This window comes from Hyperolius riggenbachi, chromosome 5 (assembly GCF_040937935.1).
Source record: "Hyperolius riggenbachi isolate aHypRig1 chromosome 5, aHypRig1.pri, whole genome shotgun sequence".
NCBI classification, from domain to species: domain Eukaryota; kingdom Metazoa; phylum Chordata; class Amphibia; order Anura; family Hyperoliidae; genus Hyperolius; species Hyperolius riggenbachi.
This window is the reverse complement of record NC_090650.1, coordinates 370643476-370670774: the sequence shown is the minus strand read 5'-3', so window position 1 is coordinate 370670774 and position 27299 is coordinate 370643476. Positions and strand designations below refer to the sequence as shown.

The window sequence follows — 27299 nt, the reverse complement described above, 5'->3', positions numbered from 1 at the left end:
AGGTGTCCTTTAGATAAATTGGATATTTCACACACCCAGTTGACACACCATTTGCTTTCGATTGGGAACTGACTGCAGACTAGGTATGATCGATGAGATGCAAATAATATCATGCAAATGTATGCAGCTTGAAAATTGACCAATCATTGCAACAGCTGCAGCATTTGATTGGTCCGTTTTGCAGCTGCGTACATTTGATAAATTACAATACAGTTTGCATTAACATCAAATTATTAGCCTCTCGTTGACCATCCCTACTTAAGACAGATGCCAGTAATCATTTGGTCTTTCAGCCTCTGCAAGCCTGTATTTACCTCACAGGCCTATACAATTGTCCTGGCACCTTAGACTTCACCCTCCATATCCCTACAAAACCACCGCCGAACCACACTGCAAGTGTGCTGGCTGGCCCAGCTGTCACTTCTCCCTTACTTCCCTTGCCCATCATAGGTAGCTACAGGTGCCCCTTAGTATTAGGTAGCCAGAGGTACCAGAAGAGCCCTGAGCCTCTGTAAGGTAAACTCCGAAATTCATAACCTCCTGATGTAAAGACGACATTCCACATAGGCAGGGTGTATGAAGACTTTATTATTAAAGATTTACAGCAGGTTCAGATTGGGCACACTACTGCTTCCACATACATTTTTACATAATAATTCTTTGGCTGAAGAAATAAAAATAGAGATTCACAGGCAGCAGAGTAGTGTAGTTGAGCGGGGCTCATTGAACTGAGCAGTTTTCCTGTTTCAGTCTAATCACTAAACTGAAAGCTAGATTTTGTCGTATAAACGGACACACTTCACGTCTCCCATGGTGCATGTCTGCAATGAAACAGAAAACAGAGGTTAGTCAATAGGAAAGCTTCATCAATCTTCCCATATTCAGCTGTCCTCAGTGTACCAATGTCTGAACTGATAATTAGATAGATAAGTAACGACTACCTCTAGTGAACTACAGGGAAGCAAGCAGTAGTGTCTGGGCAGCGGCAGGCAGTGGGAAGATACATACCTTCCTTGCGTTCCACCGGGAACGTTCCTCTTTCCAGCAGCTGATGTCACTTCCTGTATAAACAGGAAGTAGCGTCAGACACTAGAGCGAGGAGTATCCGCGGTGGAACGCAAGGAAGGTATGTATCTGCCCACCGCTGCCCAGACACTAATTTAAGCTGGAGGAGAGCGCAGAGGGGAGAGCCCAGGGTGAGGGAGGGGAGGGACCGCCCCCCCCCCCCCCCCTCCCCGCCGAGTGTGGCCATGGCTTACCCCTCATGCAGCACCCCCTCCAGTCCCCAAAACGGCCCTGTGCAAGCCCAGGGTGGGGGGGGGGTCAAAATCTCTGCAGGGGGCCCGTTAGCCACACATTTTACCGCGGGATATAATGTGTGAGCACTTATCATAGGGGCAGGGAATGGTGACTGCAGGTGTTAGGGGTGGAGCAGAGAAATAGGGAATGGACCCAAAATTGGTCGCTTTGTCGATCGGGCATGTATTGGCGGCACCAATTATCATCCAATTCGATTATAATAATCAATTGGATGGTCGATCAGCCGCCAAGTCACCTGATGTATGGCCACCTTTACTGGAAAAAGCAATAAAAAAATGAGAAGGTCACTGACCACCACCATCTGTCCATTCTTCAGTTCCCTTTTGATAGTAGTCTCCTTCCCATCCCATTTCTGCACTTGTGTCAGCACTCCATCATCACAGGTAATAAGAGTCTGCAATACAAGCAGTAAGAGAATGAGCACCTATAGAGGAGAAGGCATATAACACATGCAAAAGCAATGGCCGATGCAAATCAATGCAGCAAATACACTTCAGCATTTAAACCTGCTTCATATTTAAAGGGACTCCGAGCAGTGCAGAAACTATGGAAAGATGCATATCATTTTAAAGCTCTCTTTCTCCTCTTTCCAATGATATATAAACCACCGCCCTAGGCCTTTTAGTTTTCGCTATTTTCGCGATTGAAATCGCCGCGGCTGCGATTTCAATCGTGAAAATAAAGAAAACTAAAAGGCGTAGGGCAACAATTTAGGTGTCGCCAGAAAGAGAGCTTTAAAATGATATCCATCTTTCCATAGTTACTTGTATTTCATAGGATGACACTTTCCCCATTGTCAGCAGCTCCATTCAACAGAAAAAGTCGGCCTGTGTAATACAATGTAACTATGGAAAGATGGATATCATTTTAAAGCTCTCTTTCTCCTCTTTCTGGCAACACCTAAATCGTTGCCCTAGGCCTTTTAGTTTTCTTTATTTTCGTGATTGAAATCGCGGCCGCGGCAATTTCAATTGCGAAAATAGCGAAAACTAAAAGGCGTAGGGCAGCGGTTTATATATCATCGGAAAGGGGAGAAAGAGCTTTAAAATGATATCCATCTTTCCATAGTTTCTGCACTGCTCGGAGTCCCTTTAAAGTGTACCCAAAATGACATGTGATGAGATAGACGTGTATATACAGTGGCAAATACACGAACACTATGCTGTGCTCAGTTTCTTTTTTCCCTGCCTGAAAGAGTGAATATCCAGCTATGCAACTGACAGTTTTTCTTCAGTCGGGACCCAGTCGATAGGAACCGCCACCATGTCGGGGATACCCTGCCTATGTGTGCCCGGTTCCCCTGTGTGCCTATCCTCCCTCCCTCTTGTTGTGTCTCCTGGCCCCCAGGTGTAGCGTGAGTAGCGAGCAGCTTACCTAATCCATGCACCCGCAATGAATGTAGACATCTATTTCCTCTCCACTTCTCGCTCTAGTGTCCAGCTTGAACTGATAACATCAGTCCAAGCCGCTCACTAGAGCGAGAAGTGGAGAGGAGACGAAGGTCTGCATTCATCGCAGGTGCATGGATTAGGTAAGCTGCCGCTACTCACGCTACACTATTTTTTTACCTTGTTTTTGCTCTCTAAACCTGGGTGCTTCTTATATTCTGGAGTATCTTATCCGGCTGCACCTACAGTAATTTCTAGGAGTATGAGGACAGATCCAATTTTATATCTCATCAGTATATTTTCTTATTGGGTTCACTTTAATTAAAATAAATATTTAAAAAAGGGTCACTGATAAGAGAAGCAGAATACCCAGATAGCTCATGGTGATTCAGAACCACTAGGAGTGTATAGGGGGCTAAAGAAGGTCAAGAAGCCCTCCTACTAAAAGGCAACGCTGAGTATTTCACCTTTTTAAAGCAGAAGGTATTTGCGATACTTCAGTTTTAAGTGAGCAACTGTGTATCCCATGATGCATCGGATGGCTCATGAATATGCAAGTCATCTCTTTATACCCCTAAGCCTGGCACACATGCACAACCGCTGTTGTATCGTGAACACTGTTTAGGTAAATGCTAGGAATATTAACATTGCCTCACTGTTTATACATTTTATTATACAACCCCAGTTACTTACTTAAAAGACAACTGTAGTGAGAGATATATGTGTCCAAATTTAAAAGAATACACTTACCTGGTGCTTCTTCCAGCTCAGGGTAGGCGGCATCCTCCTGGCTTGTCTCCTTCAGCCTCCGCCCCCGCCCCCCGCTCCCCCATTTTCAGCGTCACCCGGATTTTCCACGCATGCGCAGACCTGTCACGCCAGCCACCGTGATGACGTGAAGTGGCCGGCGTGATGACGCATTGCGTCATTAATCAGGAAGAATACATGTGCAGATACCTCAGCAACACTATCTATTGTGTGTGCTAGGACCAATGGTACCGTACACCAAACTAGAAAAAAAAAAAAAAAAGGAGCAGGTCCTTTTAACACAGCACCACACAATTGTAGTATTCAAAAAGTATCAAAATGTTATTAACAACTCATCATTAATCACTATAGAACAAGGAATAAAAACAATTAAAAAGAATCGTACTGCCTATAATATCCATAATGAGAATGCATATGCATATACAGTACATATATAGTATAGAATATAAAAATTGATATTTATTGATTATATTGCATCTGATTAATAATTTGGGTTACATAATTTTCTTGCATCATATTGATGGTATATATATTTGTTTGCACTGTGTGTTCACATGACAATTGTCACTTGGTACATTTAACACCTTTTCTTAGCTATATACTGAACCCGGGTTCTACCACTGGGGGTAGCTCTGTATATTATTGGGCGCTCATTATAATATATTATATACTATATATGTATATGCATTCTCATTATGATATTATAGGCAGTACGATTCTTTTTAATTGTTTTTATTCCTTGTTCTATAGTGATTAATGATGAGTTAATAAAATGTTGATACTTTTTGAATACTACAATTGTGTGATGCTGTGTTAAAAGGACCTGCTCCTTTTTTTCTATTAATCATCAAGAGCCGGCGGACACCAGGCCCGGGTGTCGCCGGGTGATGCTGAAAAGGGGGGGATCGGCGGAGGCTGAAGGAGAGGAGCCAGGAGGACACCGCAGGACCTCGCCGCCTACCCTGAGCTGGAAGAAGCCCCAGGTAAGTGTATTCTTTAAAAATTTGGACACTCCTCGGAGTCCCTTTAAACGGAAGTAAATATGGCAGCCTCCATATCCCTCTTACTACAGTTGTCCTTTAAAGCTGAATTATTGCGAAAACATTCTGAACCGCTGATTCTGACTACTAAGGCTCAGCTCCCACTGGAACAGAAAATGTACCTGTTCTGTGCGTTTTCTGTAGATCCAAGCAACGCAGGAAGTGAAGCCTGCTGATAATAGGGTCTGCCTCTACTTGAACAGATGCGTTGCCCATAGCCACCTATGGTGCTAACACATCTTCCCTAGATGTCTACGTGATGAGAAAATGGAGCTGAATGGGCATTGAACTGTCTGGTCCACTCTGTGCTGAATGGATCCGTTGTGAAAAGTAAAATAGTACCGGTGGTAGTGGCTGGCAGTGGCACTGTGAAGTGAGTGAGGAGGAGGAGTCCGGAGAGTGACGCGTTGAGGGAGGCCGGGCAGCGGGCGGTTCAGCGGTAGTACCCTTGTGGTACTTCCGCCCTTTCTCTGACCTCACGTCCTCTGCGTGATGACGCATACGAGGGTACGCGTGACGCGTACTCTCGTATGCAGAGGACGTGAGGTCAGAGAAAGGGCGGAAGTACCACAAGGGTACTACCACTGAACCGCCCGCTGCCCGGCCTCCCTCAACGCGTCACTCTCCGGACTCCTCCTCCTCACTCACTTCACAGTGCCACTGCCAGCCACTACCACCGGTACTATTTTACTTTCCTTAAACTTTTGTATGGGGAAGCGGGCAGAGGGGGAGCGCTAGCGGAGGGGGTGGGGGGAATTTCCGACCCCCCCCCCCCCCCGCGATCGGGGCACGCTTCCCCCTTATGCCTGCAACCCCATAGGGCCCCCAAAAGCGGGATGTTCGGGGAGTTCGGGGTTCGGCCCGAACATGCCGAACATCGCGGCCATGTTCGGCGAACGTTCCCGAACATCCAGGTGTTCGCCCAACACTAGTGGGAACTAAACCTACATTCCTGTATGGAATGTATTTTCTGGACAATCTCATGCAGGGCTTTTTGAGGTGAAATGGGGCTCTGAGCTAGAATGATTTTGGGTCCTCTTATGTGTTGGTAAAGTACTATTGCATGTATATAAAAGCAAGCAGTTATTGCTGTAGGTTCAAATATATGAATGTTTACTGGTGCATTAAAAAAAAAACACAACCAAAAATCAAACATAAATCTATCTGTGATCGCTGTCACTTGAGGTGCGCTGGCACAGATGGATGTGAGACAGAAGGGAGCACCCTACGGGAACCTCACAGTATTCTGGGCTTCCCATATATCTCTGCCAAGCTCGTTATTGGGATGCAGGGGAGGTGCAGGTGGAGGAGGGCCCCAGGCATGCAGTCATCTGAACCAGGGGCTTGGCCATACAAACCAGGCAACCAGGGACTCGGGACCCCTGAGGAGCTAAAAGGACTGGGCAATTGCTCAGTTTTCCCTGATGGTATCACCGACCCTGGGCTCATTGTAACAATACTCCAAACTGGGTATAAATGGCATGGCTGCAAAGAAGAGCAATGTGATCTTACTGCCAGTTTAAAAAATTCTTAGCTGAATGAAGACTGAAACGAAAATTTCTGCTGATTATGGGAAATAAACTTAAGTGGAACCCAAGGGGAAATAAAAAAACAAAAAAAAAAAAAACAGATACTTACCTAAGAAGAGTGAAGCCTCTAGATCAGTGATCTGCAAACTTGGCTCTCCAGCTGTTAAAGAGAACCCGAGGTGGGATTTTATTATGTTAGTCTTCCTCTGTACCACGATGGTCGGAGCCATGCTTATGCGCTTTGAGTCCCCACGGGAGAAAAGCGCTTTACAAATGTTATTTGTTGTTGTTGTTGTAGTAGTGGGGCACAGAGGCTGGTTGTGCACACTAACACCAGCCTTTGTTGCCCCATGGTGTGCCTCCAAGACCCCCTTGCGCGCAGCTATACCTCCCGCAGTGCTGGCGACACGCAGCATGTCGCCAGCACAATGTTTACCTAAGCCTGTCTGTTAGCGCCGCTCCCCCGTATCGGCGCTACCCGCCCGCGTCCCTTCCCTCCCGCTGATTGGAGGGAAGTGATGCGGGCAGGTAGCGGCGATACGGAGGAGGCGGGGGAGCGGCGCTAACAGACAGGCTTAGGTAAACATTGTGCTGGCGACATGCTGCGTGTCGCCAGCACTGCGGGGGGTATAGCGGCACGCAAGGGGGTCTTGGAGGCACACCATGGGGGCAACAAAGGCTGGTGTTAGTGTGCACAACCAGCCTCTGTGCCCCACTAACATAATAAAATCCCACCTCGGATTCTCTTTAAGGAACTACAAGTCCCACAATTCATTTGACTTTATGAATCATGGCTGTCAGACTCCCGCAATGCATTGTGGGACTTGTAATTCCTTAACAGCTGCAGAGCCAAGTTTGCAGATCACTGCTCTAGATGGTCCAGAGGCTTTCCATCTCCTCTTCGCCACATTACCACTGGCTGGGACCCTATTTTAGTGCGTGGCCGTGCTTCCTTCTTGCACGAGCGCGGCTGTACGCACCTGCGGGAGGACGGCATGAAGCCGCTCATGAATGAACGGGTTCAGTTTTCTGCGGCTGTACTTATGCATGCGCTGTAAGGCCGTGCTTATATACTGCCGGGGCTGCATGCATGAGAACATACCAGACAAGCCCTCATCAGAATGGTTGTGCACTACATCGGTGGGATTGAGTAGGAGGACACTAAGTCACTGGACCATGCAGAGTCTTTCATCTACCTAGGTAAGAATTTTTGTTTTGTATATCACCATAATAGGCAGTTAAAATCTGACAGAACTGACAGGTTTTGGGCCAGTCCATTTCCTCATGGGGATTCTCAGGGTTTTCTTTGTTTTCAACCGCATTTCCTGAACAGCAGTATAACTGCCAAAATAGTAAGATACCAGCCAGCCTCCCTACTCACTTGCACACTATTTTGTCAGTTAGACTTTGCAACTGCTGTTCAGGAAATGCTGTTGAAAACAAAGAAAACCCAGAGAATGCCCCATGAGGAGATGGACTGGCCCAAAACCTGACGGTTCTGTCAGATTTTAACTGCCTACATTTTTCGCGATAGTGGTTCTTTAAAAAGTCTACATCTATTCTAAAGCATTTCCAACATAACCGTTTAGTATTAACTTATAATACAGCAGGGCTGGGGTTCAGGGAAAGTCACAAAAGCTCGGGCATTGGGTAACTGCTGCCCAGGCTGCCAGCTAGACACTTAAGAAGTGTTGCTGTATTTGAAGAGGGGGCTGCAAATATAAATGGGAGGAAGCAAATGAATAACAATGCAAGCCAGCGGTACAAGGAATACATGGAAGAGGGGGCTACACATGGGATTGGAGGAGGGCTGATGTGCACATAGAAGGGGGAGCCACAAGACAGCTGGCCTAGGGGCAGAAAGATTATAAAGCCGGCCTTGTAGTACAATGAGCAATCTATCTCTACTGGTCAGGAGTGTTGCTTACTCCAGGCTTTCACAACTCAACCTGGATTAAAAGGAATGGAACTTATTTTTGTCACTCTCTAGAACACCCCTTTTATCTCCACAACCGGAAACAACCCAATCATTTTGCTCACTTCCATACAGTGGCATAGCTAGAGATCATGGGGCCCCATAGCATCATGGGGCCCTCAGATGAAGGCACTTTTAAGCAGTGCTACCTGCCCCTACCCTATGGATATCAGTTATCGGGGCAATTTACATTCTTATGCAATCAATACTGCATATAGTCCATGGGCAGTGAGAAAGTTTGATTGTGCGAAAAAAAGAAAGAAAGTTAATGGTGAATATATTAAGTACCCACTGGGCCCACTATGCTCCAGGGCCCAATAGCAGCTGCTATGGCTAGTGCTACACCTCTGCTTCCATACTGTTAGTGAGGAACCTTACCGAAAGATAGTAGTGGGAACAAATACATCAAAACATTGCAAAGTGAGAAGTTAAAGTGAACCCGAGCCGAAGTTCAGGATCAAAACAAACCCTTACCTTAAAGGGAGGGAAGCCTCAAGATCCTATTGAGGTTTCCCTCGCTGGTCTACAGTCCCCCGTTGTTGAGTACAGCCCCCCTCCACATCGGGGCCGCTCATCACCTCATTCATGGACTTGTAGTAGACGCGTGGCCCCGCCCACCTGCAGCGGGCAGCCATGAATCTTAAAAAGGAGCTGCGCGGCCCCAATATGATTAGCCACAATGCCTTGTCATCACACAGCAGAGGGAAGACTCAACAGGATCCCAATTTGTACCGAAGCATTGACTCGGATACACTTTCAAAAATAGAAGATATATCAAAAAATGATTGATACTTAGTCATGTAATTGGTTCATGTAGTTTGCTTCACCGTGAACCTGCAGGCCATTATCTAAGACTGCTGGCACAAGGTGGTCCTTAATGAGTTTAATACCCCTTTGGTTACTCTGGGTTCTGTCACCCTGTGTAAGGGTGGACTATACATGTATGTTTCCATGCACTGTACGGTGTGCTTTGTAAAACTGCTGTGTCCATCCATATCCATGGCAGATAGCGGTGGGTGATTGCCTGGGTGTACTTAGGTCTGGGGGTACAAACCAAATTCAACTCAATGCTCTGTAGCAGGGCTGTGGAGTCGGAGTCAAAGAGTCGGAGCAATTTTGGGTACCAGGAGGTGGAGTTGGTGGTTGATGATTTTTGTACCAACTCCACAGCCCTGCTCTGTGGCCAAGCCACACTTACCCTTGTTTTCCTGTTATCTGCAGTTGTCTCATCAAATTCCTCACCAAGTCTGAACTTCATTTCTGTAGTTTTCAGTGAGCTCTCCGTTTTTAAACTGATCTCATCTCCATGTTTAGAAATGACCACATTTGGTTTGGCCATGGCACCAGCCTTCCTTGTGGCAAAGCCAACCCCTGCAAAGGAAAATACATTAAATCAGACACACTGTGCAAGGGACATCAAATGTGGTAGTTGCAACTTGCAGCTGAGGCAAACATAGTGGTGAGCAAAGTCATGATCACCATTCTTTCCTAAAGTTACAACCCCACCTCCCCCCATCTTTATAAAACAAAATGTGTTTTGGATAGTGTGATTTTTGAAAGTTTTGTGTGGTTTTATTGCAGACGGTGTCCCTACTGGGCATCATTTTCCCTCACTTCCTGCTGCTGGAACTTCCATAGCCTTAATATGGCCTTCGTGGTCCAACCACAGTCACCCTCAGAGGCACCCTTTATGCACTGTACTTCAGTATAAAATACAAAGAAGCAACCAACTACCATAATTGTGCACCAATGCAATAATCAACCTTTTTTCACGCATGCAAATAAAGCTATCCATTTACCCTCTAAAGTGCACCATGAAACCAATCTGAACCTAATATCTAGGATGTCCGGATACAGAAATTGGACCATTGCGGCCATTGCTCCCCAAAGGTTGGGTTCACACAGCCAGGAGAAACATTCTGTTTATCCAAACTAACCGAACGGCAGAGATGCAAACTGATCCTATGCAAAGCAACAGGATACCTTCACATCAGTCCATTGGGAACGGATCCATTTGGTCCAAGCGGACAAGCAGAACTCTCATAATTGAGCAACGTTTTCCACCTGTGTCCCACACCCCATCAGTATTAGCAGATCTTCTGAAATACATTATAGAAGGAGGTTTAATGGGCCAATTTTTTGATAAGTGGGGTTGACTTGAGTTCATCTGGATGGTAGCAGAATGGGAACTGGAAAAAACACCTTTATACTTTCGGCCAGAGAACTGCTTTAATGTGTACCCAAGGAGACATGTGACATGATGAGATAAACATGTGTATTTACAGTACAAAACATTAACCAGTAGCCGCTCGCGTCACGCCCGATGGGCGTTTGTCGCAGCGGCAGCCCCAGGACCGCCTAACGCCGATTGATGTAAGGTCCTGCGGGCCTGTTTTGCAGGAGACCGCACGCATCCTTGTTTGGATCGACGATCGCTGCTAGGAGACTGTTAGACATAGTACAGCACTGCGATCTAAGGCAGCTCTGTACTGGGGACAGCCGGTGTGACATGGCTGTCCCCCAGGGACACAGCGATTGGCTCTCATAGGCTGAATATAGTAAACATCACTGATAAGCTAATTACTGCCATAAACGTTTTACTGGCAGAATACAACTTCTGAGAGCAGGGAGAGATACAATGCATGAACTAGTGACCTTTTTCTAACTCTGGGACACTTAATAGGCTTCCACTGATTAGAGAAAGTAAAACATTCAACCTACTTTGTAAATTTTTAAATATAAAAGAAAACCCTGGGATACTTAAAAATTCATCGTAGGAGTATAAATATAATTGTTTATCTCATCAGTTTATTTTCACCTCGGGTTGACTTTTAGCAGTTTGTTTTTTGCATCTGATGAAGAGAAACTCTTGAATACTTTGTTCTAAGGTAGCACTGCTGTACTTTGCATTGAGTACTTTTGGTTCCTGTAATCCCCTTTTTAACAAACCCTGGTTGTCCTCCCTTATCTGCCTTGCAATGTTGTACTGTTTGAATTACATTAAAAGTTTCCATGCAACACTACTTTGTTATTATAAGGCAACTGTTTACAAAGCTAAGTAGTATTACTGTGTAGTTTTATTGGCCCATTAGCACAAAAGATTAACTCTGTGGTGTATTTAATGCCGTGAATTTACAGTTAAGACACTGCAGAGTCATCGTCACGTATTATGCTGCAAAGCCACCTACACTTCATAACAAATGCTTTTATTGCTGTATCATCTGCCACTTTGCAAGGATAGCTGCTCATTCATTTCCACCCATCCTGATTAAAAGCTGAGACAGCAGTGATTGAAGTGCATGATGGGATGTTGCTTAGCAACACAGAAACGCTTCCCTGTTTCTTAAAGCGGTATCGTCACCATAAAAATCAAAATTTCAACAGCAACTGGTCTGAGTGTATTAAGTGATAAAGATGCTAATCCTGCATTCATAACTTTTTCTGCTGTTATTATTTGGAGTTATCACATACTTAAGGAGCACTGGCCCTTTAGTAGTCGTGCCAAAGAATTGCATGCTGGGGGTTCTTTTTATCTATAATCTATTCCTCCTCTTCCCTTTATTTCCCTGCCAGCTGCTTATCTGAAACCTAATCACCTACTCAGTTGTGTTTACAAGCAAGGCTGAGGCGACTCAGGGATTAAAGGAGACAAGAAAAAAAGTAAAGGGCAGAAATGACATCACAAATTAGCCTTAACTGTGGGCAAAAGACATGGCCCCCACCAGGAACAGAATTCTTGTCATTTACTATATAACATACACTGAAATCAAAACGTGGACAGTACAATACATGTGCTACAGAAAATAATGAACGTTATCACAATATGCTAATTTTTTGAGAAGATCCTGTATTTGTTTTTTTCCCTGGCATAGTATGGCTGATCCTACTGCTTTAAAGGGCACATGAAGTGGCCAGTATTTTTTTTTTGTAAAACTGTTTTTATTGATAGTTGAAGAGAACATCATAAAAGGCACGTTGTACAGCGAAATACACAGTGTAGAAGTCCAACTTAGTAACAATTAGATATAACAGGGATAAAGTGTGATCAGTACAGCATCTTCAGTCTGGGCTGTCAGACTGACAAAATTCCCTAGAGGGTTAAGGCTCATACACACATCAGACTATAGTCTTTGGAAAATGAAAGATCACAGACCAATCTTCCCACCCTTCATGTAGTATGAGAGCCATACCTTCACAGTCTTTTCTATGGAGCTGAACTCCCCATCAGAAAAAAATCTTTGCAAGATGCTGCACACACAGATGATGTACAGACACAAAAGATCAGTATCTGCAAAAGATCTGTTCCTGCCAAAGATCCGTTCCTGCAAATTGCATTCATAGACAATGAGATCTGCAGATCATCATACACACCTTGTTCAACTAACATTCATCTGCAGATCAGACAATCATCTGCAGATCTGAAAATCCCATCCTGGTGGATCTGATCTGCAGATGAATGTCTGTTAAACAAGGTGTGTATGATGATCTGCAGATATCATAGACTATGAATGCAATTTGCAGGAACGGATCTTTTTGCAGGAACAGATCTTTTGCAGATACTGATCTTTTGAATGTGTACAGCATCTTTGTGTGCAGCATCTTGCAAAGATTTTTATCTGATGGGGAGTTCAGCTCCATAGAATAGACTGTGAAGGTATGGCTCTCATACTACATGGAGCTTGGTGTAATTGCCTTCTTAACTACATGGAAGGGGGTAAAATTGGTCTGTGATCTTTCATTTTCAAAAGACTATGGTCTGATGTGTGTATGTGGCCTAAGCCAAGCTTATAACAGAGTCTATATCTTGTAGGTCACAGAAGATGGGTAGCAGGAGTATCACACTGCAAATGTCCCTTTATAAACAATCAGGAGAAATATAGCGGTTTCAATTCTGCCTATATTGACTATGGATCGGTAGAATACAGTATCGTAGAAAGGAAGAAAATGAAGTTGCCAGTATTTTTACTTTACCTTATTGGGCTGCCTTGCTGATCTTTTGGTTTTGGTTCTTTGAATCACGCCAGCTGCAAAAAGCATGCAGCCAACAGAAGCAGAACTCTAGACCTGCATTGTAGGGTCACTGATTCAGGAAGAGGATAACAGGATAGGAGAGGACAGCGGAATTTTAAAGAGAAACTTTAATCTCACGATTGAACTTCATTCCAATCAGTAGCTGATACCCCTTTTCCCATGAAAAATCTTTAACTCAAATACATCATCAGTCGGCATGCGCGATCTCCTGCAAAACCCCGCCCTAATTGGCATTAGGCGTTCCAGGGGCTGCCACCCTCCCGATGCCGATCGGCATTAGGCAGTCGGGAGGGGGTTAAAGGAGCTTGGGGGGCACCTGCACACATGCATGATTCTCAGTCAAGCTAATCTCAGCCCAAAACTAGACAACTACCACAAGGGCTGGCCTACACTGAAACGTACAAACCTTAACATATGTGCTTTTAGAGTACTTTTTCTGCACTTTTTGGCGCACAACATAGCTATAATGGGGCACTATATTAGCTATACTGGGGCACTACCTACCCATTCTGGGCACTATGCTAGCTATACTGGGACACTATGCTAGCTATACTGGGACACTATGCTAGCTATACTGGGACACTATGCTAGCTATACTGGGACACTATGCTAGCTATACTGGGGCACTATGCTAGCTATACTGGGGCACTATGCTAGCTATACTGGGGCACTATGCTAGCTATACTGGGGCACTATGCTAGCTATACTGGGGCACTATGCTAGCTATACTGGGGCACTATGCTAGCTATACTGGGGCACTATGCTAGCTATACTGGGGTACTATGCTAGCTATACTGGGGTAACTATACTAGCCATACTGGCAACTAAACTCCTTATACTGGGGCAACTATGCTAGCTATGCCCCCACACCCAAGCTCAACCCCCCCCCCCCCCCCGTAAACCACTGAGCACAACACTGTCCACTGGGACACTCTCCCCCCCCCCCCACACACACACACACACAGTCCCCAGAGAAAGATTTGGTCAGAAAGTGGTCCCTGGGCCGGAAAAGGTTGGGGACCCCTGTGTTACATTACAGTTCAATGCAACGTGCAACACTGTTGTTCCATTAGCCTTGGTTTATACTGGGGCGATTGTGATGTTCTTGCCTGTCGTTGGCGCTAGAGCAGTGTCACACAATGTGTGTGTTCCCACAGCAAAATCGCAATCTTGTTGCATGTATCATTTTACAGCGATTCAGCTTGAACGAATGCGCACACACACAAATGCACACACCTTCAAAGACCTCTCTGAAAATCGCTTCGTAAAAACACAATTGCTTAGTGCTATAGCTGAGAGCATCCTGGGCATGCATAGTTGGGAAACATCAGGAGCTGCGCATGCCAAGGTGCCAATGATGCTACCAGAGTTAGTTGCTACACACAGCCATGCAGGGGCATATACAGAGACGGCATGCACCCTGGTGATCCCACCAGAGCTATGAACAGGGGGCTACAGCGGCAAGAGGGAAGGGAAGCCGGGGGCTATATGGAGCCTGCAGGTGTCTGGAGACCTTCTATGTTATTTAGGCAAGTATAACTTTTTAAATTTTTTTCCCCTGAGGTAAACCAAATCCTTTTTTTTTTTCTTATTTGTTGCCTTCATTCTATGATATTTATAGGTTTTAGATAAAGAAAGATGCAAGTTCCTTGGATACCATACCATGAACTTAGCCCAAAAGGCACAGGATAAGCCAAACGCATGCAAGTAATTAAGGTGTTGGGAAATTTGGGCACAGGGTGAATCCGAAAAACTGTTCATCCTGCTCCTGCAAAAGTCCCAGTGGCGTTAATTACTATTCCCCCTCCAGGCCACCGTAGACTCAGGGGTAAGACATAATTTGACTACCAGCTTTTACTGGCGGATGAATTGCGTTGTTTTTACAGTAATTTGGGCTCCATTTTTGACAGTGCCCAAAATAGTGTGTAAGCGCCGCTGTAGCCATAATACACATTGCAGCCTATGGCGGGACCTGGTGCGCCCAAATTACCCTGCGCTGTTTTTGCCAGTCTCAAAGCACAACAGCCACATCTTTTTAAAAAGTATTTTTTCAGTGACCCTCACCTATGCATCTCTAAACCTAGAGCTGGCCATACTTATATGGTGGCCATACCATATATGGTGAGTGCTTACTCACTCCACCATCACATCACAAACCTAGCTAGTAGCTTTGATTAACTACTTCCCGACCGCAGTATAGACAAATGGCGGCCGGGAAGTGGACGCCGCAAGGACCGCCGTATTGACAAAATGTGGCGGTCCTTGTATGGGCATGGGCGGAGCGATCGCGTCATCCGTGACGCGATCCTCCGCCTGGCGCCGTTCACCCGCCGCAACATCCCGCCGGCCATACGGAAGCGCCGGCGGGATGTTAACCCGACGATCGCCGCATACAAAGTGTATAATACACTTTGTAATGTTTACAAAGTGTATTATACAGGCTGCCTCCTGCCCTGGTGGTCCCAGTGTCCGAGGGACCACCAGGGCAGGCTGCAGCCACCCTAGTCTGCACCAAGCACACTGATTTCCCCCCCCCCCCTGCCCCAGATCGCCCACAGCACCCATCAGACCCCCCCCCTGTCCACCCCCCAGACCCCTGTTTGCACCCAATCACCCCCCTAATCACCCATCAATCACTCCCTGTCACTATCTGTCAACGCTATTTTTTGTTTTATCTCCCCCTCTTCCCCCTGCTCCCTCCTGATCACCCCCCCACCCCTCAGATTCTCCCCAGACCCCCCCCCCCCCCCCCGACATGTACTGTGTGCATCTATCCCCCCTGATCACCTGTCAATCACCTGTCAATCACCCCCTGTCACTGCCACCCATCAATCAGACCCTAACCTGCCCCTTGCGGGCAATCTGATCACCCCCCCACACCAATAGATCGCCCGCAGATCCGACATCAGATCACCTCCCAAATCCATTGTTTACATCTATTCTCTCCTCTAAACACCCACTAATTACCCATCAATCACCCCCTATCACCACCTGTCACTGTTACCCATCAGATCAGACCCTAATCTGCCCCTTGCGGGCACCCAATCACCCGCCTACACGCTCAGATTGCCCTCAGACCCCCCCTTATCAATTCGCCAGTGCAATATTTACATCTGTTCTCCCCTGTAATAACCCACTGATTACCTGTCAATCACCTATCAATCACCCATCAATCACCCCCTGTCACTGCCACCCATCAATCACCCCCTGTCACTGCCACCCATCAATCACCCACTGTCACTGCCACCCATCAATCACCCCGTCACTGCCACCCATCAATCACCCCCTGTCACTGCCACCTATCAATCAGCCCCTAACCTGCCCCTTGCGGGCAATCTGATCACCCACCCACACCAATAGATCGCCCGCAGAGCCGACGTCCGATCACCTCCCAAGTGCAGTGTTTACATCTGTTCTCTACCCTAAACACCCACTAATTACCCATCAATCACCCCCTGTCACTGCTACCTATCAGATTAGACCCCTATCTGCCCCTAGGGCACTCAATCACCCGCCCACACCCTCAGAATGCCCTCAGACCCCAGCCCTGATCACCTCGCCAGTGCATTGCTTGCATCTATTCCCCCCTCTAATCACACCTTGAGACACCCATCAATCACCTCCTGTCACCCCCTAGCACACCTACCCATCAGATCAGGCCCTAATTTGCCCCGTGTGGGCTCCTGATCACTCGGCCAAACCCTCAGATCCCCCTCAGACCCCCTTCCGATCACCTCCCCAGTGCATTGATTGCATCTATTTTCCCCTCTAACCACCCCCTGAGACACCCATCAATCACCTCCTGTCACCCCCCTAGCACTCCTATCCATCAGATCAGGCCCAATACAACCTGTCATCTAAAAGGCCACCCTGCTTATGACCGGTTCCACAAAATTCGCCCCCTCATAGACCACCTGTCATCAAAATTTGCAGATGCTTATACCCCTGAACAGTCATTTTGAGACATTTGGTTTCCAGACTACTCACGGTTTTGGGCCCGTAAAATGCCAGGGCGGTATAGGAACCCCACAAGTGACCCCATTTTAGAAAAAAAGACACCCCAAGGTATTCTGTTAGGTGTATGACGAGTTCATAGAAGATTTTATTTTTTGTCAAAAGTTAGCGGAAATTGATTTTTATTGGGATTTTTTCACAACGTGTCATTTTTTACTAACTTGTGACAAAAAATAAAAATCTTCTATGAACTCGCCATACACCTAACGGAATACCTTGGGGGTGTCTTCTTTCTAAAATGGGGTCACTTGTGGGGTTCCTTTACTGCCCTGGCATTTTAGGGGCCCTAAACCGCGAGGAGTAGTCTAGAAAACAAATGCCTCAAAATGACCTGTGTATAGGACGTTGGGCCCCTTAGTGCACCTAGGCTGCAAAAAAAGTGTCACACATGTGGTACCGCCGTACTCAGGAAAAGTAGTATAATGTGTTTTGGGGTGTATTTTTTACACATACCCATGCTGGGTGGGAGAAATTTCTATGTAAATGGACAATTGTGTGTAAAAAAAAAAAAATCAAACAATTGTCATTTACAGAGATATTTCTCCCACTTCGCATGGGTATGTGTAAAAATACACCCCAAAACACATTGTACTACTTTTCCTGAGTACGGCGGTACCACATGTGTGGCACTTTTTTTACACCCTAAGTACGCTAAGGGGCCCAAAGTCCAATGAGTACCTTTAGGATTTCACAGGTCATTTTGCGACATTTGGTTTCAAGACTACTCCTCACGGTTTAGGGCCCCTAAAATGCCAGAGCAGTATAGGAACCCCACAAAGGACCCCATTCTAGAAAGAAGACACCCAAAGGTATTCCGTTAGGAGTATGGTGAGTTTATAGAAGATTTTATTTTTTGTCACAAGTTAGCGGAAAATGACACTTTGTGAAAAAAAAACAATTAAAATCAATTTCCGCTAACTTGTGACAAAAAAATAAAAACTTCTATGAACTCACCATACTCCTAACGGAATACCTTGGGGTGTCTTCTTTCTAAAATGGGGTCATTAGTGGGGTTCCTATACTGCCCTGGCATTTTAGGGGCCCTAAACCGTGAGGAGTAGTCTTGAAACAAAAATGACCTGTGAAATCCTAAAGGTGCTCATTGGACTTTGGGCCTTTTAGCGCAGTTAGGGTGCAAAAAAGTGCCACACATGTGGTATTGCCGTACTCGGGAGAAGTAGTACAATGTGTTTTGGGGTGTATTTTTACACATACCCATGCTGGGTGGGAGAAATACCTCTGTAAATGACAATCTTTTGATTTTTTTTTTTTTTTACACACAATTGTCCATTTACAGAGTTATTTCTCCCACCCAGCATGGGTATGTGTAAAAATACACCCCAAAACACATTGTACTACTTCTCCTAAGTACGGCAATACCACATGTGTGGCACTTTTTTGCACCCTAACTGCGCTAAAGGTCCCAAAGTCCAATGAGTACCTTTAGGATTTCACAGGTCATTTTTGTTTCAAGACTACTCCTCACGGTTTAGGGCCCCTAAAATGCCAGGGCAGTAGGAGTATAGCGAGTTCATAGAAGATTTTATTTTTTTGTCACAAGTTAGCGGAAATTGATTTTAATAGTTTTTTTTCACAAAGTGTCATTTTCCGCTAACTTGTGACAAAAAATAAAATCTTCTATGAACTCACCATACTCCTAACGGAATACCTTGGGGTGTCTTCTTTCTAAAATGGGGTCATTTGTGGGGTTCCTATACTGCCCTGGCATTTTAGGGGCCCTAAACCGTGAGGAGTAGTCTTGAAACGAAATTTCTCAAAATGACCTGTGAAATCCTAAAGGTACTCATTGGACTTTGGGCCCTTTAGCGCAGTTAGGGTGCAAAAAAGTGCCACACATGTGGTATCGCCGTACTCAGGAGAAGTAGTATAATGTGTTTTGGGGTGTATTTTTACACATACCCATGCTGAGTGGGAGAAAGATCTCTGTAAATGGACAATTGTGTGTAAAAAAAATTAACAAATTGTCATTTACAGAGATATTTCTCCCACCCAGCATGGGTATGTGTAAAAATACACCCCAAAACACATTATACTACTTCTCCTGAGTACGGCACTTTTTTGCAGCCTAACTGCGCTAAGGGGTCCAAAGTCCAATGAGCACCTTTAGGCTTTACAGGGGTGCTTACAATTTAGCACCCCCCAAAATGTCAGGACAGTAAACACACCCCACAAATGACCCCATTTTGGAAAGTAGACCCTTCAAGGTATTCAGAGAGGGGCATAGTGAGTCCGTGGCAGATTTCATTTTTTTTTGTCGCAAGTTAGAAGAAATGGAAACTTTTTTTTTTTTTTTTGTCACAAAGTGACATTTTCCGCTTACTTGTGACAAAAAATAATATCTTCTATGAACTCACTATGCCTCTCAGTGAATACTTTGGGATGTCTTCTTTCCAAAATGGGGTCATTTGGGGGGTATTTATACTATCCTGGAATTCTAGCCCCTCATGAAACATGACAGGGGGTCAGAAAAGTCATAGATGCTTGAAAATGGGAAAATTCACTTTTTGCACCATAGTTTGTAAACGCTATAACTTTTACCCAAACTAATAAATATACACTGAATGGGTTTTTTTTTAATCCAAAACATGTTTGTCCACATTTTTCGCGCTGCATGTATACAGAAATTTTACTTTATTTGAAAAATATCAGCACAGAAAGTTAAAAAAATCTTTTGCTAAAATTCATGTCTTTTTTGATGAATATAATAAAAAGTAAAAATCACAGGAGCAATCAAATAGCACCAAAAGAAAGCTGTATTAGTGACAAGAAAAGGAGCCAAAATTCATTTAGGTGGTAGGTTGTATGAGCGAGCAATAAACCGTGAAAGCTGCAGTGGTCTGAATGGAAAAAAAAGTGGCCGGTCCTTAAGGGGTAGAAAGCCCTAGGTCCTCAGGTGGTTAACGTATGTGCCCACTGGTGATACAATCTTGGTTGTACAATCTTACAACTTCTATAGGTGGCCACTAATGATACACTGTCAAACGATCGTTAACGAACAATTTTTCATATGAACGATTGGAAATGATCGTTTGAGATTTCCTAACCAATCCGATGAATGAAATTAATCCGAATTTTGGATCGATCCCATCAATCTGATCAGATTGCTCATTATATGTACAAAGAATGGTTCGTAGACGATTGATTGGTAAATTGTATCATTAGTGGCCACTTTATGTAATATGAGGGACTACCAAAAGTATCTGTTTAAAGTGTATTCACTCAGTTTACCCTTCTGCTACATAGATTTGTTAGGATTGTACAATCAAGATTGTATCATTAATGGGCACCTTAAAGGCTCATACACACATCAGACTATAGTCTTTGGAAAATGAAAGATCACAGACCAATCTTACCACCCTTCGTGTAGTATGAGAGCCATACCTTCACAGTCTTTTCTATGGAGCTGAACTCCCCATCAGAAAAAAATCTTTGCAAGATGCTGCACACACAGATGCTGTACAGACACAAAAGATCAGGATCTGCAAAATCCTGTTCCTGCCAAAAATCCATTCCTGCTAATTGCAATGATAGTCTATGAGATCTGCAGATCATCATACACATATGATTTAACTGACATTCATCTGCAGATCAAGCAATCATCCGCAGATGTGAAAGTCCATCCTGGTGGATCTGATCTTCAGATGAATGCCAGTTAAATCATGTGTGTATGATGATCTGCAGATCTCATAGACTATCAATGCAATTTGCAGGAATAGATCTTTTGCAGGAACAGATCTTTTGCAGATACTGATCTGTTGCATGTGTACAGCATCTGTGTGTGCAGCATCTTGCAAAGATTTTATCTGATGGGGAGTTCAGCTCCATAGAATAGACTGTGTAGAGTATGGCTCCCATACTACATAAAGGGTGGTAAGATTGGTCTGTGATCTTTCATTTTCCAAAGACTATAGTCTGATGTGTGTATGCACCTTAAGAGTTCACCAGAAATCTATGAATTGATTGATCAGCTGGCACTATGCCGTTTGATGCACTACAGTGCTATGCATCTGGCGATTTTCTACTTCTCTTCCCCACATCTTGTTGCTGGAGCATTACCAAGACACCCAAGTCACCCTGTTCATCAATTAACTTTTGATTGATTTTGGGATGTTTACTGATTGGGCAACCTGGTGACAACAGATCCACGGGCACCAGTCATACTGTGGAGTACATATCACCCACAAATTCCCATTTTCATACAAGAGTAATTAAGCTACAATGAGCAGGAGGCCCTGTTACTCCACCTGTGCTTACTGCCTTATTTCCACATACCAGGACATATCCATCTGGCATTTCATGTTAGAAATGGCTGTATGGGCATATTTGAATATGAACATAGTAAAAAGTTATTTTAAACATTGCTTGCTAGGGCAATACTATTGCAATGCATTTAAAGGGAACCTGAACTCAGAACATCCTCTCTGCTCTAAAAGATATGCAGAAGCATAATAACCTTTAAAGAAAAACATTTTTTTGTTACAGCTGGTACAAATCCTGCAATAAATCTGCAGTATGTCTATTTACTGCTTTCATGGAAGCAGACATATTGTTAACATCCTGTGTTTACAAATTAGCCCTCTCTGCCATGGCAGTCAGCTGAGGGATCATATTACAACTTGTGCTTTGTCACAGATGAGGGGGAATTAGACAGGCTAAACTCTCTCTGTTTTCTTTTCCCCAACAAAATTCACTCTAACTATTGTTCAAAAAAAAAAAACAAAAAAAAAACAACAGCTGATAAGTGTGTGCGATTCCTGCACTGTCTGCAAATTTCAACCTAGTAGGAAACTGAAGGCATTTGTTTCTGGTCAGTGGAAGTTTCAGTAGCTAAATAATGAATATAGAGAGTATGTGGGCTTCCCTTACCTAGACTCTGCATGTACTCATCGAATCCCTTGCTGTCACACAGCTTCCAGGTGCCAATAAACTGATCCACCATGCTGCTGCTGCTGATGAGTGATGAGTGATGTGGATTGGAGGAGATATGGAGAGTGCTGAGAGCAGCAGAGGATGCTGCGCTGCTTTATAAAGTGCCTGCAGTCAGTCCTGGGGACCAGTGGGCGGGCACTCAGCTGCTGACGTCACCGGGCCGGAGAACTCCCCTGTCATTGTCAGGAGTGGATCAGCTCAGCTCTTTAGCAGCGCTGGCGGCCAGCCAGCCATCAGATGGCTCATTGCGGGCAAAGGGGATGCTTCCCGAGGAGCACATGGCTCTAATTGTGATTAGCTCAGCCTGGCCGGATTGTTTATTTGGTGTTCCTTTACCTGGCTGAAACCTGGGGAATATTCTCTATTCACTGCAGCAAGTTTGTAACACGGGGCTAGTTGTGCTAATTTAACTATAAGTTCACACTTTAGAACAACACTCTGACCTGTGTACTGTTCAGGAATTGCAGGTTATGTGGTGTTATTCTGCATTGTGTGACAGGCTGGTGACATCTGTTAAACTGATATTGGTTTCGCTTTCCCTTATTTACAGAAGGATGCTTTGATACTTGCACTCTTGTTTTCCCAGCATGCATGGCTAAGGCTACTTTTATTATTATTATTATTTAGTATTTATATATAGCGCCAACATCTTCTGCAGCGCTGTACAGAGCATATTAATAACTGTCCCTCAGAGGAGCTCACAATCTAATCCCTACCATAATTATGTATGTATCCTGTAGTGTATGTATCATAGTCTAGGGGAAGCCAATTAATTAACTGTATGTTTTTTGGATGTGGCAGGAAACCGGATAGGCTTGTATTCAAACTGGGAACTGTGCTGCAAGAGGAGCATGCATACCACTATGCCCCAGTGCTGCACCATACTTTTACATTATACACATTGCATTTTGCATTCTGGAAAACTGGATCGCAATTTTGCGTTATGAGTGCAGTGCGATGCATGCAACTGTACTTGTGCATGTCATCTGCTAAACATATAGCATGTTGTGCATTATTCCAACGGAATTGGCTGCAATGCGACACTGGCATGTAAATGTGAAATTACCATTGCAATAAAATTGCATTGCATCCAGGACTTCTCACGAGTGTCACCTCTCCTGTGGAACTTTCTCCCACAGCTTGCTAGTCATGCTCTGTGGCTGGAATAAGATAAGCTTATATTTTTTCATAGTCAGATGTTGAGGCTCATTGCCATGTTCAGTAGCTCCTTCATCTCCTCACCAGTGTGTCCACCCTACTACCCTCTAGATTGTAAGCTCAAAAGCAGAGAGGCTTACCTGGAGTCTAGGTTCACACTGAGGCATTGGCTATCATTCATAAAGCATTTCCGCATGCGGAAATGCTTAAAACAGCTGACTTTACCGACCACTCGGCAAAGTTAGCATTCATAAAGCCTCTTTCCGCATGGAAAAATGACACTACCGAGCAGAGTGATAAATCACCGCCTTGTGCGGTGATTATCGGTACAAATGTAGTAAAATGTTCATTCATGAAGATCACCGCAAGCGGTGTGAGGTCGGGAAGTACCGCTCCCTCTGATGTGGCGATACCAATGTAAGTGAATGGAGACACACAGACCTCCCAGGCAGCTGCAGCAGAGCGGAACACGGAGAAATGTATCAACTCGGCAGCTTCCGTGTCTCCCAGGGCCGGATTTAGAGCTGAGGAGCCTATAGGCACACAGGATCTGGCGCCCTAAACCCCGCCCCTAGGCACAGGCCACACCCCAAGTCACACCCCCCTTTTGTTACAAAACAAAATTATGCAAGGCATTGAAAAAGCAGCAGAGTGATAAAAAGCAGCCTATCGGTCCAGTACCCGATATTCATTGGGTGATCAAATTACTCCTCAGTACCACTATTACAATAGGTCTATGGCAGCGCATGAAAAATCATGTTTTTCTTTTTCTTTGGCGATTGGTAGTGGGGGCACGGTTAAGGTTAGGCATCAGGTAGGGTGTTTGTGTGGAGGGGACAGGGCAGTTAAGCATCAGGAAGGGTGTTCGTGCGAGAAGGGGGCGGTTAGGTAGGGTGTTTGTGCAGAATGGGTGTATAGAGTTATGTCAGTAAGGTGTCTGTGCAGTGTGGGATGTTAGGGTTAGGTGTCAGGTGGATGGTTCTGTGCGAGAGTAGGAGTAGGTTGAGCTATAGTAAAATATTGGTATTTCATACCGATATTATACTTCTTTCATTTCCTTCTTTACTCTTTAATAGTAAAATATTGGTAAATCTACCGATATTCTACAATCAGCTTGCCTGGGCACCCACATTTTCAGGTGCCCTTTCATTGCGTACACCACACACACACACACTAACACTCAGGGCTCGTTTCCACTTGTGCGGCGTGCGTCTCGCAGACGCACGCCGCACTGAGCGAGTGGGCGGGATCGCAGGCGAATCCCATGAGCCGTGCCATGCACGGCTATGGGATTCGCAGCCTCGGCAGCGAAAACTGCGGGGTATTCCGGGCGAATCGCTCCCGCGAGCGATTCCGCAGCGGCGCCGTCATCCCCTATGGCAGAGTTTCCCCGTGCGAATCATGTGCGGGGAAACTCTGCAGAATCGGCGGCGAAATCGCCATAGTGGAAACGGGCCATCAGAGATCACACACACACACACACAGATTAGGGCCCGTTTCCACTAGGAGCGGTGCGATGCGACTACGCAGGTGTGCTAAAAACACATGCACGGCAATGGAAGAGTTTCCACTGCGTGCATATTGTGCGGAGCGGTGTGGAGCGATCCGAGAATCTGCAGCATTCTGCAGATTCTCGTACGGCCGCATCCGCCTGCAGCAGCGTCCCATCTCAATTCACTTCCGCATCAGGAGATGCGGAAGTGATGCGATGCGGCTAGGTAGCCGCATTCGCATCACTTTTGTAGTGGAAACAGGCCCTTACACTCACCCAATCACACACACTCACAGATTAAACTCACACACACACAATCACACACACTCACAGACGTACAGACTCACATGATACACAGATCATATACACACAGAAAACACCCCCCCATCCCATTTCTCATACACACACATAAAAAAACAAAACCACCACTCCCTCTACTCCATTCAATGAGCTAGCTAACTTTACACGAAGGGAAAGTACCGTTCACAGCATCTTGAGCTGAAGTTTCTCGCAGCCAGGTGACATGTCTCTAACAGGCTGGAACCGAAGCAGCAGGGAATCCATTGCGCTGTCAGCAAACTCTGCACTGCAGATGTGGGTGCCCCTGGCCTGACCCCTTCTCCCTTGTGTCACAGGTCATATGGGAAAGATCAGATACAGCCAGCGTGCCCCTCAAGCCCCCATAGCATACACACACAGGGGGCGGAGCTGTAGCCTATACAGGACAAGGCTTTCCCATACGGCTGTTTCCTCTGCCCCCCTCCCCGCCTGTCACTTCAATAAACATGCTGGCTGGCTGTGAACAGGACAGGAGAGGGGAGCAGAGCGGAGCTTTATGTCACTATGCCACACAATACAGCTTCAAGACCCGACCTGACCCGATCCCCCCCCCCCCCCCCCACACACACACACTATACCACACAGGACAGCTTCAAGACCCGACCCCCCCCCCCCCCCCCACACACACACACACACTATGCCACACAGCACAGGACAGCTTCAAGACCCGACCTGACCCGACCCCCCCCCCCCCACACACACACACACACACACACACACACACACACTATACCACACAGGACAGCTTCAAGACCCGACCCCCCCCCACACACACACACACACACACACACACACACACACACACACACACACACACACACACACACACACACACACACACACACACACACACTATGCCACACAGCACAGGACAGCTTCAAGACACGACCCCCCCCCCCCCCCACACACAGACACACTATGCCGCACAATACAGCTTCAAGACCCGACCTGACCTGACCCGACCCCCCCCCCCCCCACACACACACACACACACACACACACACACACTATACCACATAGGACAGCTTCAAGACCCGACCCTCCCCCCCCCACATACACAGACACACTATGCCGCACAATACAGCTTCAAGACCCGACCGACCCCCCCCCCCCCCCCACCCACCCACCCACAAACACACACAATGCCACACAGCAGGACAGCTTGAAGACCCGGCGGAGCTGTAACTATGCAGACAGTGCAGCCAGCCAGGGCTATCTCCCGTGTCCTACTGTTGCCTCCGCCCCCTCCCCGCCTGTCACTACACATGACATCAGCTAACTTAATGGACAGCCAGGGGTCGGCGGGTCGGAGCTTCTTCTTACCTGGCTGAGTGGCTGGGCTGCACCAGGACAACTCGTCCTCCTCTCTGTCCCCGATGATCACACAGGCGCAGGCAGGATAATTTCGCCGCATAAGCACCCGGCCGTCCTCTGGTAAGTCAGAGCCGCCCTGAGATCTCCAGCGGGCTGCAGAGACAATCGCGCCGCCCCCCCCCCCCCCCCCCCCCCCGCATATGCACGCAGCAGCTGTCGTCAAGTTGCAGCGCTGCGTGCAGGCATGACTACGGCGGCCGATGGGCGGGGAGAGCGGCATCACGTAAGGACTGACTGAGTATGTCAGTAGCCGGCCGCCGCCGCTTCTCACTGTAGTTGAGGCGCCGCCGAGCACGCGTCCGCCGGATTCGACACAAAAAAAGAGGCTGGCGGCGCTGGCTTAAGTGTTTACTTTTTCTCTTCCCATCTTAAAGGGACATACCCGCCCCTTGGCCAATCAGGCGCCTGTAGGCACGTGCCTAGGGTGCCTTATGGTAAATCCGGCCCTGGTGTCTCCGCAAGCCTACCGCCTGTCTACCGCCAGCTTAGCTCGGGGAATCTCCGCACTGCTTCCGCACATGGATACATCTTTATGAATGCCCACCCAGAAGTCTAAAAATCCGCCAGCGGTGTTTTCCCGCATTGATTCTCTTTACCGACAGCCCGTTCATGAATGATAGCCATTGTGTAACCTCTAAAAACATTTACAATGCATAATGTGGATTTTATTAACACGATTTTAGGTGGCGCTTGTGGGTAATAACCTCACAAAATCCAAGGATAGAACCTCCTCTATTAGCCTGCTGCTACCTCACTATGTTGGGGTACCCCTACCTCCAACTACACACAAACAACTATGAACCAAATAATTGTGAGGAGCGCTGGTAATTTCCAAAAGGTTATGGGCCCGTTTCCACTATAGCGAATCCGCATGCGGGCACTGCACGCGGATTCGCATAGGTAATGTAAGTGGATGGGGCT

The 27299-nt window shown here is 46.1% G+C and overlaps 1 protein-coding gene across 1 annotated transcript; it reads right to left on the bottom strand.

Moving 5' to 3' along the window:
- Positions 1-568: 568 nt before the first annotated feature.
- LOC137518999 (myelin P2 protein-like) lies at positions 569-22087 on the bottom strand. The gene is made up of 4 exons (XM_068237560.1): positions 21953-22087; positions 9219-9391; positions 1613-1714; positions 569-821 (listed from the first exon to the last, which is right to left on the bottom strand). Exons 1-4 carry the CDS (start codon positions 22023-22025, stop codon positions 771-773), a joined length of 399 nt encoding a protein of 132 aa, XP_068093661.1. The 5' UTR covers positions 22026-22087; the 3' UTR covers positions 569-770.
- Between the last annotated feature and the right edge of the window lie 5212 nt (positions 22088-27299).

What these genes read in the sequence shown, in the direction of transcription:
- LOC137518999 (XM_068237560.1), bottom strand. Translation starts at nt 22,025, where the DNA reads ATGGTGGATCAGTTTATTGGCACCTGGAAGCTGTGTGACAGCAAGGGA. An exon ending in CAGATAACAGGAAAACAAGG is followed by an intron (nt 1,715 to 9,218) that starts GTAAGTGTGGCT and finishes CTTGTATTGCAG; the next exon opens with ACTCTTATTACCTGTGATGA. An exon ending in AGAATGGACAGATGGTGGTG is followed by an intron (nt 822 to 1,612) that starts GTCAGTGACCTT and finishes GTTTCATTGCAG; the next exon opens with ACATGCACCATGGGAGACGT.